The sequence below is a fragment of the Aptenodytes forsteri genome, unplaced genomic scaffold, assembly GCF_000699145.1.
Source record: "Aptenodytes forsteri isolate BGI_AS27 unplaced genomic scaffold, ASM69914v1 Scaffold200, whole genome shotgun sequence".
In the NCBI taxonomy this organism is placed as follows: Eukaryota; Metazoa; Chordata; class Aves; order Sphenisciformes; family Spheniscidae; genus Aptenodytes; species Aptenodytes forsteri.
Genome location: NW_008796187.1, coordinates 2565980 through 2578848, shown reverse-complemented (window position 1 = coordinate 2578848; position 12869 = coordinate 2565980). Strand labels below are relative to the sequence as shown.

The 12869-nt window shown below is 40.8% G+C and overlaps 1 protein-coding gene across 1 annotated transcript in view; it reads left to right on the top strand.

The window, feature by feature from the left end:
- Window positions 1-7499, top strand: part of MID1 (midline 1) — a 112281-nt gene extending 104782 nt beyond the window's left edge. The window contains exons 8-10 of the mRNA XM_009287839.2: window positions 2599-2760; window positions 5224-5431; window positions 6994-7499. Coding sequence (XP_009286114.1) covers window positions 2599-2760; window positions 5224-5431; window positions 6994-7342 — 719 coding nt within the window. The 3' untranslated portion in view covers window positions 7343-7499. The remainder of the gene's footprint in view (window positions 1-2598; window positions 2761-5223; window positions 5432-6993) is intronic.
- The last annotated feature ends 5370 nt before the right edge of the window (window positions 7500-12869 follow it).

Here is a 12869-nt window from a genome sequence, read left to right as displayed (position 1 = left end):
AGGAGAAGACACTTCCAGGACTCCTGTCTGGATTCATACCGCTTACTGTCATATGTTATTTGATACCCCATCAGAGGCATCTGAGTTAGGGATTCCTTGGTCATCCTGGACTCCCTCTCAATCCAGTGCTTCATTTTGTTTTATTTTAGCTTAACACTTATTTTGCAATAGCACCTATGAGCCAGGTAAGCGATGGTCTCAATGCAAAATCCATGTGGTAGTTCAGCTACAGAACAATTGTGCCTTCACTCTAATACCTGTGGCAAATTTTTAGTGGGAAAAGATGAGGATTCCTCTGAGCATTCAGTGAAATATTTTATGCCAGAAAACTGCTGCTTTTTTTTCCTTTCTTCCTCTTAGGAAACCCATTCACACCCAGACTAAAAAAATAAGTATCATTCAGTAGGTATGGTTCAGTGAAACAAGATGTGGACTGATGTTGCTATAAGCAGTTTACTACAGGTGCTAGGTACAACTGGGGTTTTCATGGTGTATAACACTGGGTTCTTTTTTTTCAGGAGGTAGACAGATGATGGTTCTATATGATCTAGTTTTTCAATAGTCTTGAGAAAAACAGTGCCGCAAGGTTGCTTTTCTTTGCTGCTTCTATCCACATGTAGCAAACTGTTTGAATCCCTTGTAGCTGATATTTAGGGAGGCTACATGTGGTCAGGATGCTCACTGGTTGAAGCATAAGGAACATCCTAGAATTCTTTTTTCCCACTTTACACCAGGAAACTGCAACAAAGAAATGTTCTCATTCTGGTAAATCATGGTCCAAAGGCCACAACCCACATGTGAGTTCAGCCACAGGCTTAGACTTCCAGACTTCAAATCAGGGTGGTGGGAGGGGTTCATCTCACCTCATTTCAGATACCTGGTTAGAGATCTTACCTATGCTGGTCACCTAGGCTGCCTCTGTGGGCAAGAAAGGAGAGGCACTTGTGGTAGGATGTTCACACCTGGAGAAGTGATAGAAACTAGTCGCTGATTTCTACCTCTCCCCAGAGTCCAGGAAAAATATGTTAGGCATTGCAGCTCTTCATTAGGTGACAAGGTGATAGGAATCCCACCTGAAACTGTGCCTCAGTTACCCATTTGCACAGCAGGATGAATAGCTGCCTGCCTCTCAAGCATGCTAGGTAACATAAGAGACCTTTGAGACAAAAGCTACATAATTCTTAGGTTGAAATTTGGGGTATGAGTTCTGTTTCTAATGATCTTTTGTTGTGAAAAGCATATCCCAAATTAGGAAGTAATATCCCAGTATGGTTATGAATTGTGTATGAGTCTGTAAACTTGTATCACAGGTCTTTTTATTTCAAGTTTTGTGTCCAGTAGCCTTTTAATTTTTACTTTACATAAAGGTTTTGTGTTGCCTAATTTGTAGAGCTGAAATTACTACTGACTTCTAAAAGATTCTCTTCGCTAGTACTTACTGGTTTGCTGGTAAAACAAGAGTTAAAAGCTGAAAGCTGTTTTTTAATAACACAGTAGCTTTCATAACATGTTCTAGGCCCAGTAAAGGCAGAGTCCAAGAAGTCTGTCAGGTTCCTAATCCAGTCAAGCATTTTTCTTTTAAGTTTTCCAGTCTTACATATGCACATGCATGCATACACTTCCATCTGCATTTATCTTTTTCTAGCTGTATAGCTATATAAAAGGTTGTGAAAATATATGCACTTCATGAATGTTAAATTTGTTATTTATGTAAACATTTATAATAAGAGAGCTATCAGACTCTGGGGATCCATTAGGCCAGGAGCTGTTCAAAACATGCAGTAAGTAATATGGGTGATCGACTGCCATTGCAGTTATATCACAGTAGGAAAAATTTATGTAGATAAATAAGGTCATCTCAATGGAGTATTTTCCTGTTTTGCAGATGATATTGCTCCTCACTTACTTTACTTACTTCCTACATATTATACTTCTGTGGTAGGCATCAAACGTACCCAAAAATGTTTGTAACTGGAAAATAATCCAGCTCTTCCCCAGCTGACATCTAACCATGAGGACATAAATCAAAAAGTTGCATCCATTAAATTTACTGGCTTAGATTACATCCTGACAAAGTCTGGAGTGTAAGAGCCAAAGCGCCCGCGCTCTACCCTGTTTGGCCTCCCATGATTTGCTTCAGGTCCTGAAGAATGCATACCTGGGGACTGTCAGCAAAGGTGCCTCCCCAGCCCTCCTAGCTTTACTGCTTATGTTAGTTTTCTGAGGCTTAAACTGAGTTCATTAATCCAAACAGGAGATTGATGGGATCTCCATAATCCTCTAGTTCTTAAGCAATAAAGAATTCCTTGTGCTGGGATATGAAAAAACTCAGACTGCTCATGCCTCCACTGAGTCGTTTCTTAAATGTCCATTTTTTATGGTTGAGTTCACATCGCAAGAACTTAAAAGGTACCTTGGCTGAGGGCTGACGAAATGAGTTAGTGGAATTAAGTAGCGACTCGGTAAATGTAACACCACTTTAAAAGGTACAGAAGCAAAATTCATATCGGTTGTTGGGTGCTCAGGAGTGCTCTAAATGTTCCTCTGTTACAAAGCGTTTAGTCAGTTATAACTATTGTGCTTTGTTTGAAATTGCAGGTTTATGCAACTCAGCCGACAGCTGGATGATTGTTCCCAATATCAAACAGAACCACTACACAGTGCACGGGTTACAGAGTGGCACTAAGTACATCTTCATTGTTAAGGCCATTAATCAGGCGGGCAGCAGAAGCAGCGAGCCTGGCAAGCTCAAGACAAACAGTGAGTAACGTGAGATCCGGCACGCACGCATTCTTCTCCTTTCTTGCCTTCCTTTTTAGGTTTGATCTTTGGAAGATACAAGAGCGCAGAGCAGCTTTACCTGTTTAAAGTGCTTCCCACAAAGAAAGCCACTTATTTAACTCAATTCAAGACTGCCAGAGTCTTCAGTAGGGCAGAAATTACTTTTTTTTTGAGAGATGTATCTGAGGTTTGGTCACTGGAAATATCATTTAGGAACAGAGCCATCACATGTGAAATGATTGAAAAATACTCTTTTGTGGTTTTGTTTTAATGTCCTCTCTATTCTTTTTCCTCTACAAAGCAAAACCTTTTCTTATGTTTGCAATAAAACATTTTATTTTTGTATAATTTTCATAAGATAATTGCTAGTTTAATTTTATCCTCCAAAATGATCCCTTTCTTAGGACACTAGAAAACTTTCTTAGCTCCATCCCCTCAGTTTTTTATGGAGTTCAACAAGGTGGTAGAGTAGTCAGAGATCCCACTTCAAAAAAACAATGGTTACACAAATTATTAGCAGATGTAGTATAGCAATTTTAAGACTGGTTTTCAGCCTGTTTCTTCTTGTGTCCCAGCCAGTCCCTCAGTCATGTAGTCATCACAGGCAGCTCTGAGCACTGGATAGGGAACACTGGGATTTGTGCACCCTCTGAAACCTGCTTATTGTAGGGGAGGGTGCCCGAAGAGGGGCGATACTGAATGTTGCAAGAAGGAGGCTGCAGGGAATGGCACGTACACGTTTCTCATTTTCCCCTTTCTGCTATTAACCTGGCTTGCATTTCTGCGTAAAAGCTGCTCATACAAACCCCACATCTGCTACCAAGAATCTGCTTATTGTTAAACCTGGTAACCTACAAGCAAATGCATAACCAGAGGACCCGTTTGGAAATGGCAATCTTTTATCCTTTTGTCTCTTTGTGACCCAGTGTGGCACAAAAGCAATCTCTCAGGTGACTGTGAGAAATTATGTGACCAGATACGCTTCAGTACGGAGAAAGACATCCTTCAGATACCGCTTCAGCAACACAAAGGCTGCTAACCAGTTAGAGAGCCAGGCTGTAGGTATTTTACTGCTACCGGGCGGTAAGAAAAAGCAGGTAAAATGTGCCCCAAATACTTTCCAATGGGTTCATTTTATACTTGATCATAATCCATAAGTAAATACATATTATGAAAGTAGATGATAACTCTAAAGCTAAAAGTACTCCTTATCTCATTCCTGACCCATCTCTAATAATGTTAATTGAGAATTAGTATTGCCTTAATCATCTCCCATTTTAAATGTCTGTATTTTCAGAGTGGCTAGAGATCTGAACCAACACATATTGACTGTCACTGTTCAGATGGACTTAATTTCTTCTTACCCCCCACATTAATGCTTTCAGGTTTACTGCATGAGAAATGCTTAACTGTTCCTTCATAAACTCTGAACAATTTACATCTTATTTGATGTACGTGTGTCAATGCCTGACACAGGCCTCATGAGAGCGCTCATTTCTGTTTTCTGTTCATGTCATCAAACCTTCCGCTTACACTTTTTTTCCCCTTGATATGAAAGACAGTCAGAAGGGAAAAGGGCTTTGCTGGACCACTCATGGAGTCATAGTTTCCTAGTTGTCTCCTGGTGGAGGTAAATGATCGTTCTGCTTTTTGACACAATGAGCAAGCCTGTCAGAATTGTGGCGGGCTTTATATATCTACAGGGTTTGGTTTACCAAAAAGCTTCCTGTTATTGTCTACAAACCTTGTGCTACAGCCGAAGATACTTGCCAAGAGCAACAGCCTCAGTAATGTTTTTACACCATATTATTTGGACCAAGTTACAGTTCACTTCCTTCTTTTTAATGCACAGTATCCAGCACCACATGGGCATCCTTCCAAAGCGATCCTGAATTGTTGACTGTGCTTGTTATAAATAAAGCTGTGAGTGAACGAACAGACAAGGCTAGTGCTTCTTCTTCTTTTCAAACTCGTTTTGTGGGATTTGAAATCATACTTTTTTGTAGAAACGATGAAGATGTTGTTATGGAGCTTTATCCCTAGAGAATTAATAGAATGTAACTTATTCTAAATCTAATATGCTGTGAAAAAAGCAACCCTCAGACCTTTATTAGCATGTATATTGGTTTCAATTACGTGCAAGAATTAGAGTATTCGGGTTACCTCTAGGTCAGAGATAATGGGCATGATGATTATGCAGGGCTCTTTTCAGGGATTATCGACACGGGGAAGTTAGTGCACAATGAGAGTGACAGTAAACTGACAATGCAAACTAGCTATTGCAGGGAGCAGAATAAGTTAGTCTACCTCGAGAACGCTTCAGAGGAGGATATTAATATGGTTCTGTAATCTTGCAGGCTTCTTAGAGGCTCGCTAATCCACTCTCCTTTTCAAAATCAAAGCCAAACCATTCTTCTGCCATCTTTGTCTCTGCCTCTCTAGGTCAGCCATTTAAACTGGACCCCAAATCTGCTCATAGAAAATTGAAAGTGTCTCATGATAACTTGACGGTGGAACGTGATGAAACATCCTCCAAAAAGAGTCACACACCAGAGCGATTCACGAGCCAGGGGAGCTACGGAGTAGCTGGCAATGTGTTCATTGACAGCGGGCGGCATTACTGGGAAGTGGTCATAAGCGGGAGTACGTGGTATGTATATAAAAATATATGTGAAAAGAATAACTAGTTCACACCGTGCAGGTCCTGGCACGGTTTCTCTGATAGAGACCAGTAGCAGAGGCATGGGGAACAGTACAGGAGCAGGACAAGCATATACTTTCACATAGTTTGTCAGACTATTTTCCCAGTCTTCAGCACTTTTGGACTCTGGAACTAAATCTGCCAGATAGAGCATCTTTATATTTAGCGGCCTTCACAGGACTTTTACTCCATGTCCGGGGATGGTTGGTTTTTGAACCCACATACAGTACGTTTTAAGATTTTAGTGAATTGGAGAGCTTAGAAAGTTTCATCTTGTTTATACAATAGAGCGAACTTTGTAAGTGTGATCATTTCTTTACTAGATGTGAAAGATCTTAGCGTCCTTCAGTAAGAAAAAAAAAATAAGTATGAGGACAATCTGATGATCCAGTTTCACAGGGGTGGAGGTCAGATTTGCTTCTGGGGAGGGGGCGCGGAGCAGCAGAGCTGTAGGTCTGTGCCCCAGGGTACGAAGCAAGGGGCAGGAAATGGAGGATTGCATTCCTCCGCTCCTCAATGATCCTCTGTGTCATACAGGGGTGGATTTCAGGGGCCCTTTAGTCAGTGGAAGAGATGTCATCCTTTGGGATTCAAAGGCAGCAGTCATGATGGAGGTTAATGGAGTGGAAAAATCAGTAAGGTCTTCGGGTATGCCCACTGTCTCAAACAAGAAAAATGCTGTTTACCTGTGCCAACGCTAAGGAATGGAAATAGAGTAACTTATGGCACATTAATCTCTGTTGGTTGAAAGCCCAACAAATACTGCAGTGTCTCTAGAACGTGAGGAACTTTTACATTTCTGTTATATATGAGAAATCAGGTATTTGCCCCCGGTGTCCATTAATGAGAACATTTTCACAATCCTTTTACCCTGCACATCTTGCCATAAATTATGGTTTGCAGAGCAAATGTCTTCACCTTCAATTGCTTCACTTGGCCCAAAACCCACTCTCAAAAATGCTCATTTGAATCTAAAAACCACACCAACATCTGGCAAAACATATTTGGGAATGGCAAAAATGTTTTTTTTAATGTGTCCTTTGATGTTTACTCTTGCATTCCTTCTTCTGGGCCATATATTAAAGGAGCAAGGAGAGATCAGATTAGCTGACAGATAGCAGTGTATTTTAAAATCAATGAATTCCTCTGTATTCATCTGTTTGGAAGTGGAAGTTTGAGGCCCAGTGATTTAAACTCTGAGTTGCTGAGTACTCAACAATCTTCCTTTTGAATACCAGAGGCGAGTGCTCCAACAAATTACCATAGCAGCCAAACTACAAACAATATGAGGGACAATAAAGTTTCCCTGACCTCTCAGACCCCTAAGAGAAATGGGGAAAAACATTAATTAAGCCTGTGCAGATACTGCGGTGAAACATCACTTAATTAGAACTTAACCAGCAGAAGTAAGAGGCCGGGGCATTCCAGTGAGTCCTCTGGAGTTTGACGTCACTGAGAGACAAACGTGGCAGGAAGCATTTGTTTCCTTGAGTTGTTTTTTTGTTTTCCAGGTATGCCATTGGTATTTCCTACAAGTCAGCGCCAAAGCACGAGTGGATCGGCAAGAATTCTGCCTCCTGGGTGCTGTGCCGCTGCAATAACACGTGGGTGGTGCGGCACAACAGCAAAGAAATCCCCATCGAGCCAGCGCCTCATCTCCGGCGGGTCGGGATTTTGCTGGACTATGACAACGGTTCCCTTGCTTTTTACGATGCTTTGAACTCCCTACACCTTTACACTTTTGACATTACATTTGGGCAGCCGGTGTGCCCCACGTTCACTGTGTGGAATAAGTGTTTGACCATTATAACTGGCTTGCCTATCCCTGACCACCTAGACTCCTCCGAGCAGCTCGCATGACTGCTAAAAGCCAAAAGGTAGGATGACGCATCTTCCCAGGGCGGCCAGGCGGCTGCCCACAGGAGCTTGCCCGGAGCTGGTGGATCACGCAGCATCCCGGCCGCGAATCCGGCCAGAACTGAAAGGGGGAGAATATCTCTTTACAGTGTACTTTGTACGGAAGCAAAAAGTGGTCCCGGCCGTCACTGCCGAATCCGGCCAGAACTGAAAGGGGGAGAATATCTCTTTACAGTGTACTTTGTACGGAAGGACAAAAAGTGGCTTTAATAATATCTTAGAACGTTCTTTTGAAGTTGGTTTTGTTTGGTTGGTTTTGTATTTAGTCTCTTACAGGAAGATTTATAAATTATTTATAAAAACAAAAAAAAAAAAGAGAGAGAGAAGGGAAAGCCTGGTTTGGACACCTGGAAAATGATTTATTTGTTTTGCACATTGATGGTCCTATTAATTAAAGTTTCATCAGCCCTTTACATCATTTTATTTTACAGTGGATAAAAGCAGGAAATTGGAAGGATGAAAACTGCGCAGTGGACAAGTCAGTATACTGCAGGTTTTATTCGTGCCAATACTAGTGCTCTCATTACCAGTCTTACTGAGTGTGAGATCTCCTAATTTCTACTTTGCACATGGGAGGGTGCAGACCAAAAAGAACAAAAATAAACAAGTGAGGAAGTGCAGCTAGCCAACACAGCAAAAGAAGAAATTTTAATTTACTTCTGTTCACAGGGCAGTGCTCTCTCTGTTCATAAAAAAAACATGTGGAATATCTCCTAGAAATGTGAGTGGATAAATCATCTGGTGATTTATTTTATTGATGGCAGCCTTCCCATCTACCAGCGTTTCGCCTTCATCTTTGGGAAACATTGTAGAATCACTGAGGATGTGAAAGACTGGTACCATCTCTGAGAATCAGCAACACTGGAGGAGAGCAGCCAATCCAAGGTCTGACTGTAGACTAATTTGATAAAGCACAGCATCATTTAAGGATTGATTGTAATGGAAGATGTCGTGGTTCTGATGGTAGACATGTGAATGCTTATTGCTGATTTTACAAGGTTCAACATAGCAAGCCCAGCCAACAACTCGGAAATGACATATGCGCCACTTTACCATTGATTTTAAATTAAATACAAATGTTTCATTGTCATATATTATGTAGTCTCTATAACAAAGCAAGGAAATCTGTTTTACATGGGCTGTATGGAGAAACACTGCAGCTGGGGTTTGCTCATAGTTATCATTGTCCTGGGTTGTTTGGGAAAGCACAGTTCGCTTTGTGAATGAGGAGTAAATAACAAGTTTTCAGCAGCAGTAGGAATCTGCACGGGCAGCCCCTACGTTCATCCTGGTGTTGGTGGATGAACTTCAGTGAAGGCAATAGAGGTTGTACCTACTTTATCTCAAAGCTGATCAGGTGCATGTTTTTTCTTTTCCTTCTGCAGAATAGAAGCCCTTTGTAATTACTACAATGCTTATGTATAAATGATCATTTTGGGAGATGCTTGAGGCATATGACAACTTTAAAAGAATGTTTTTCTTACAGTGTTTTGTTGTTACTATGCAAGTGGTGAAAATCTGCCTGTGTAGAAAGAGGATAAATTGAATACCGGCTTTAAGAAAAGATTTGCTCAGTAATTTATAACCATGCTTTAGGTGTCTTTTGAAAAGGATGCCTTAATGCACTTTGTTCACTAGTGGGTCCAAACTAAAATGGTCCCAAGCTCAGCTTCAGATTTTTTAAATACTGATTCTCCAGGTACCAAGCTGTACTACAGTTTGCCTTATGATGATGCAGAAAACTTATGAGCAAGATGAGGAATACATACATGCCTATTTGTTTTTTTTCCTTTTTTTTAATAGAAAATAAATGCCTATCCATGTTCCTTTGATTCCCCTTTACATGCCCTGCTAAATGCTGAATTAAATGGAGAAAAGTCTGACAGTATGTTGCTGGTACCATGGCTTTCAGCTGAGGCAGCATCCCATGGTTCACAGGTAGGAGCCACTGATCTTTCCAGAGTTGACATAAATAAGCAAAAATGTGTACATATAGTGAACTGCAGTGTTTATCATAGTGTTTTAATAATAAAGAAATGTATACCCTCAAAAACGAAAAAGTAAATAAATCCCCAAACATTACATTTTATAATCGATCACAATGCTACTAATACAGTCTGAAGTACGTTGCCCAGATGATCTGGCCTGGGATGTTTGGAAGGTAGCTGAGATGGCATGAAAATTATTATAATGAGTTTACAGGAGACGACTGATGCAAAACAGTGATAAAAAGATGCAGAAGGAAAGGAGTTTTAATGTAGGATTATTGCCAAGCTTCTGCCTAAAAGGAAAGGGTATATTACCAAAGTACACATGGCAAGGCTGTGTATCTTCTCTTTTGCCAGAAATATTAAATCTAGAAGCTGATTTCAGTAGTGGACAAACTGAAAACACTGTTCAGTGTTTGGCCGTACAATCTTGGCAGAGATTGAGCTGGATGGAAGTAACACCATGAATTTGGAAAGATCCCCGGTGATCTCACCTATTTTCATTGTAAAGCTAGACCGTGAGTCTAAAGACAGATCATGGTTTTGGCCAATGGAAAAGGAATGGTCTGTTATCTACAGGCCTTGATGTATCATTTTTATTTTAACACAGAATGCTTCATTTGGAGCTAAGCCACATTTCTCCAGTGGACTATTCATTCAGTCAGTACTTTTTGTGCATATATGTGTATACATGTATACGTATGTATGGGTACACACACGCCAGTATATGCACAAATATAGTGTGTAATTTGTGTATATGCATACATACATATATACACACACAGACTGAGAGTAATTAGTCAGGTGTTCTTTTTTTGCTTGTTTCTCAGACAATTTCATATTCTGTGTGACTATGAGGAAACAAGTTTGCTATGAATGATATTCTTCTGGACATTTTTTAATGAACAAAATCTGTTTATTTTACAATACTTGATTCAATGCCTGATTAATCAATAAAAACATCCATTCAGAAATGTAGCTTCTGTGGTCTGTGGCATTTTACATGGTCCGTAGTAATCAATTGAAATCTGGGGGAACGGTAATCCTCGTGTAAAAATAAAACATGGTCCTTTAATGTAGCGTGCAGTCTTAGATGAGGGGTTTCCCCTGATTTTTGAAAGTTTTGTGACTAGGAATGAGGTAGCATTGAATAATGCCATGTTTAAGAAAGGCAGATTTTTGAGGTAATAGTCTGCTGAGATGCAAGCAATGAATGTAGTAGATAAAGCCTGTGTTGGTATAATGATTGTTTCAAAGGTGTATTTAAAACCCAAGTTGGGATTCAGCGGAGTTAGAGCAAACTGTAGGACAATCTCTTTAGAAGACAGTAGCATTGGCTCAGAGTAGTCAAAGCTCTTGTCTAGCTTGAGGTAGTGAAACGGCAGGGGACTTCGTTCTCTCTGAGGCCAGATAAGATTTTCCATGTGTTAGGCTCCCATGTGTTAATGCATGCCTAATGGGGAAAAAGTCATTCAGGAATGTGCTGTATGTCATAAATTATTTAGTAGACTGTCTCCAGCCCAGTGTAGTTTCCTGTTGTTGGCTTTCAGAGAGCACTGAGAGAGCTGAAGTTGCTGCATTTTCTGCCAGGAGTTTATTCTTTGTCTGCTTTGGGTATCCCATTTCTCAATTGCTCAGCAAAGAGACCCCCACTGAGCAGTGGGTCCCAAGGGTAGGAAGCATAAAAATCCCTCAGGTGTGGGTACAGTGCGAAAAGCTGGAAATCGGCAAGTACAGGTGAAAACACATGCACGTTCTTCGTTATATTAGCAATAGTAGGTCACTAAACAGCAGTGTGCATCATCTGTTTTAATCCTGCATCTTAATTGCAAAGACTATATTCTTTCCATGTTAGAAAATGCAACAGGACACTATTGACAGCACAAATCAAAGTGTCAGCTATTTAACCATTTCATTTTGAGATGGCCAGCATTTATAGCACTATGAAGAACTACTGGCTGTGGGAGATTTCATTAAACTATTATTTGACATCGAACACAGTATTTCTTTCTTAATTATTCTGATAAAACAGATGCCTAGTAGTTCCCAGATTCTGCTTTTAGTTACAGTAGCACAAATTCCAGATAAGCCCATGCACCAAAACAAAGTGAGAACTGCTAGTGGCTCTTATCTGTATCACCAAAACTGAGGCTATTTGTTTTAATTGGAAACACTGTCTTCATTTCTGGTTTAGGAGTGAAGAAGTGTTGGATCCATGCAGAAAGTACACACTGGGCCATCTCAGTAACTGGCCAGGGCAGGCCTGGCCTGAAGGCCGTCGGTGGGGCAGCTTTGGGAAGCTAGTGATAAACAAAAATGTGCACAGGTTGCTTATGTAGTTCTGTACTGGCAATTTTCTTGTAACACCATCTCTAATGTCTTTTCACATACTGATCTTTCCAGTAGTGGAAGAGCGTATTAAGATATAGGAATGTAAAATGCAGCCTTTTCCTGTGTTATTGGGTTGGTTGCCCCATTAGAAATTAGCATCTTCAGCATAGTGTTCTGAACTTCAGCCTTAATCTTCGTCTTCTCCGCATGGGGAAAAGCCCTGGTCACTCCCAAAAGCTGATGGTGGGTGTTCCAGATTATGCTGAGCCATTTGTTTTTATTGTGCTTTCTGAAGTAAAAGAAACTCTCTTTACATTTTAACCTTTGATTTAGCACTTGATTTTCATATAAAAAACTAAAAGACTAAAGAGCAATGATGTTAACAATGCTTCAACGTGAATGAGACTCTTGGTTTGGACTGTGAGGCTTAAGGTATCTGTGTACCTAAATCTCTGTGCCAGGATAGGCTGATTTGTCATTCGTGTGGGAGTTGAACAGTACAGGTGCAAGTGTTTTCTTCTGAGGTAGGCTTTTGCGTTAACTCCGCTCTTGGAGTGGACTATTCTGTTTCTTTAATTTTTTTTTAATTGATTTTCTGATTCAAGTGCAGGCCATGTTAGTAAGACTGTAAGTAATACAGTCTTTCATCATGTTACTTATTTTAGCGAGCCCTACCGTGTCATGTGCCTCTGGCAGGTCGCTGAACACATCAGCTGCAACCATAACCTTTGCAACATCACCTCCAATGTGTGGACTGATGTTTAAGCCATTGACCAAGTACATAACTTTCCCAGGTGGGATTCACCTTGCTTTAAGTAAGGAACTCTAGCACAAATGGTGACACCGGTTCAAGGTGAGAGGCTTATATATTTCACAAAGATGATGTAGGAAAGATATGGGCTTGAATACCATCAGTGGTGAGGCAGTTCTGGTTTAGAAGCATGACAATGTATTAGGAAGGCATGAAGTCTTCTACTACAGTGCGATCAACAATGTCATTGTTACTGCTGCCTGCGAGAGGGACGGCGGTAGCAAAGGAGGGAGTTCTGGAGCAGTGCTGAGAGAGAGCGTTCAGAGCGACAGGACAGCTGGAAACCTGCCACCGCTACCTGCCCTGGCGCCATGCCACAGCTCTGCGAAGCAAGTCTGCA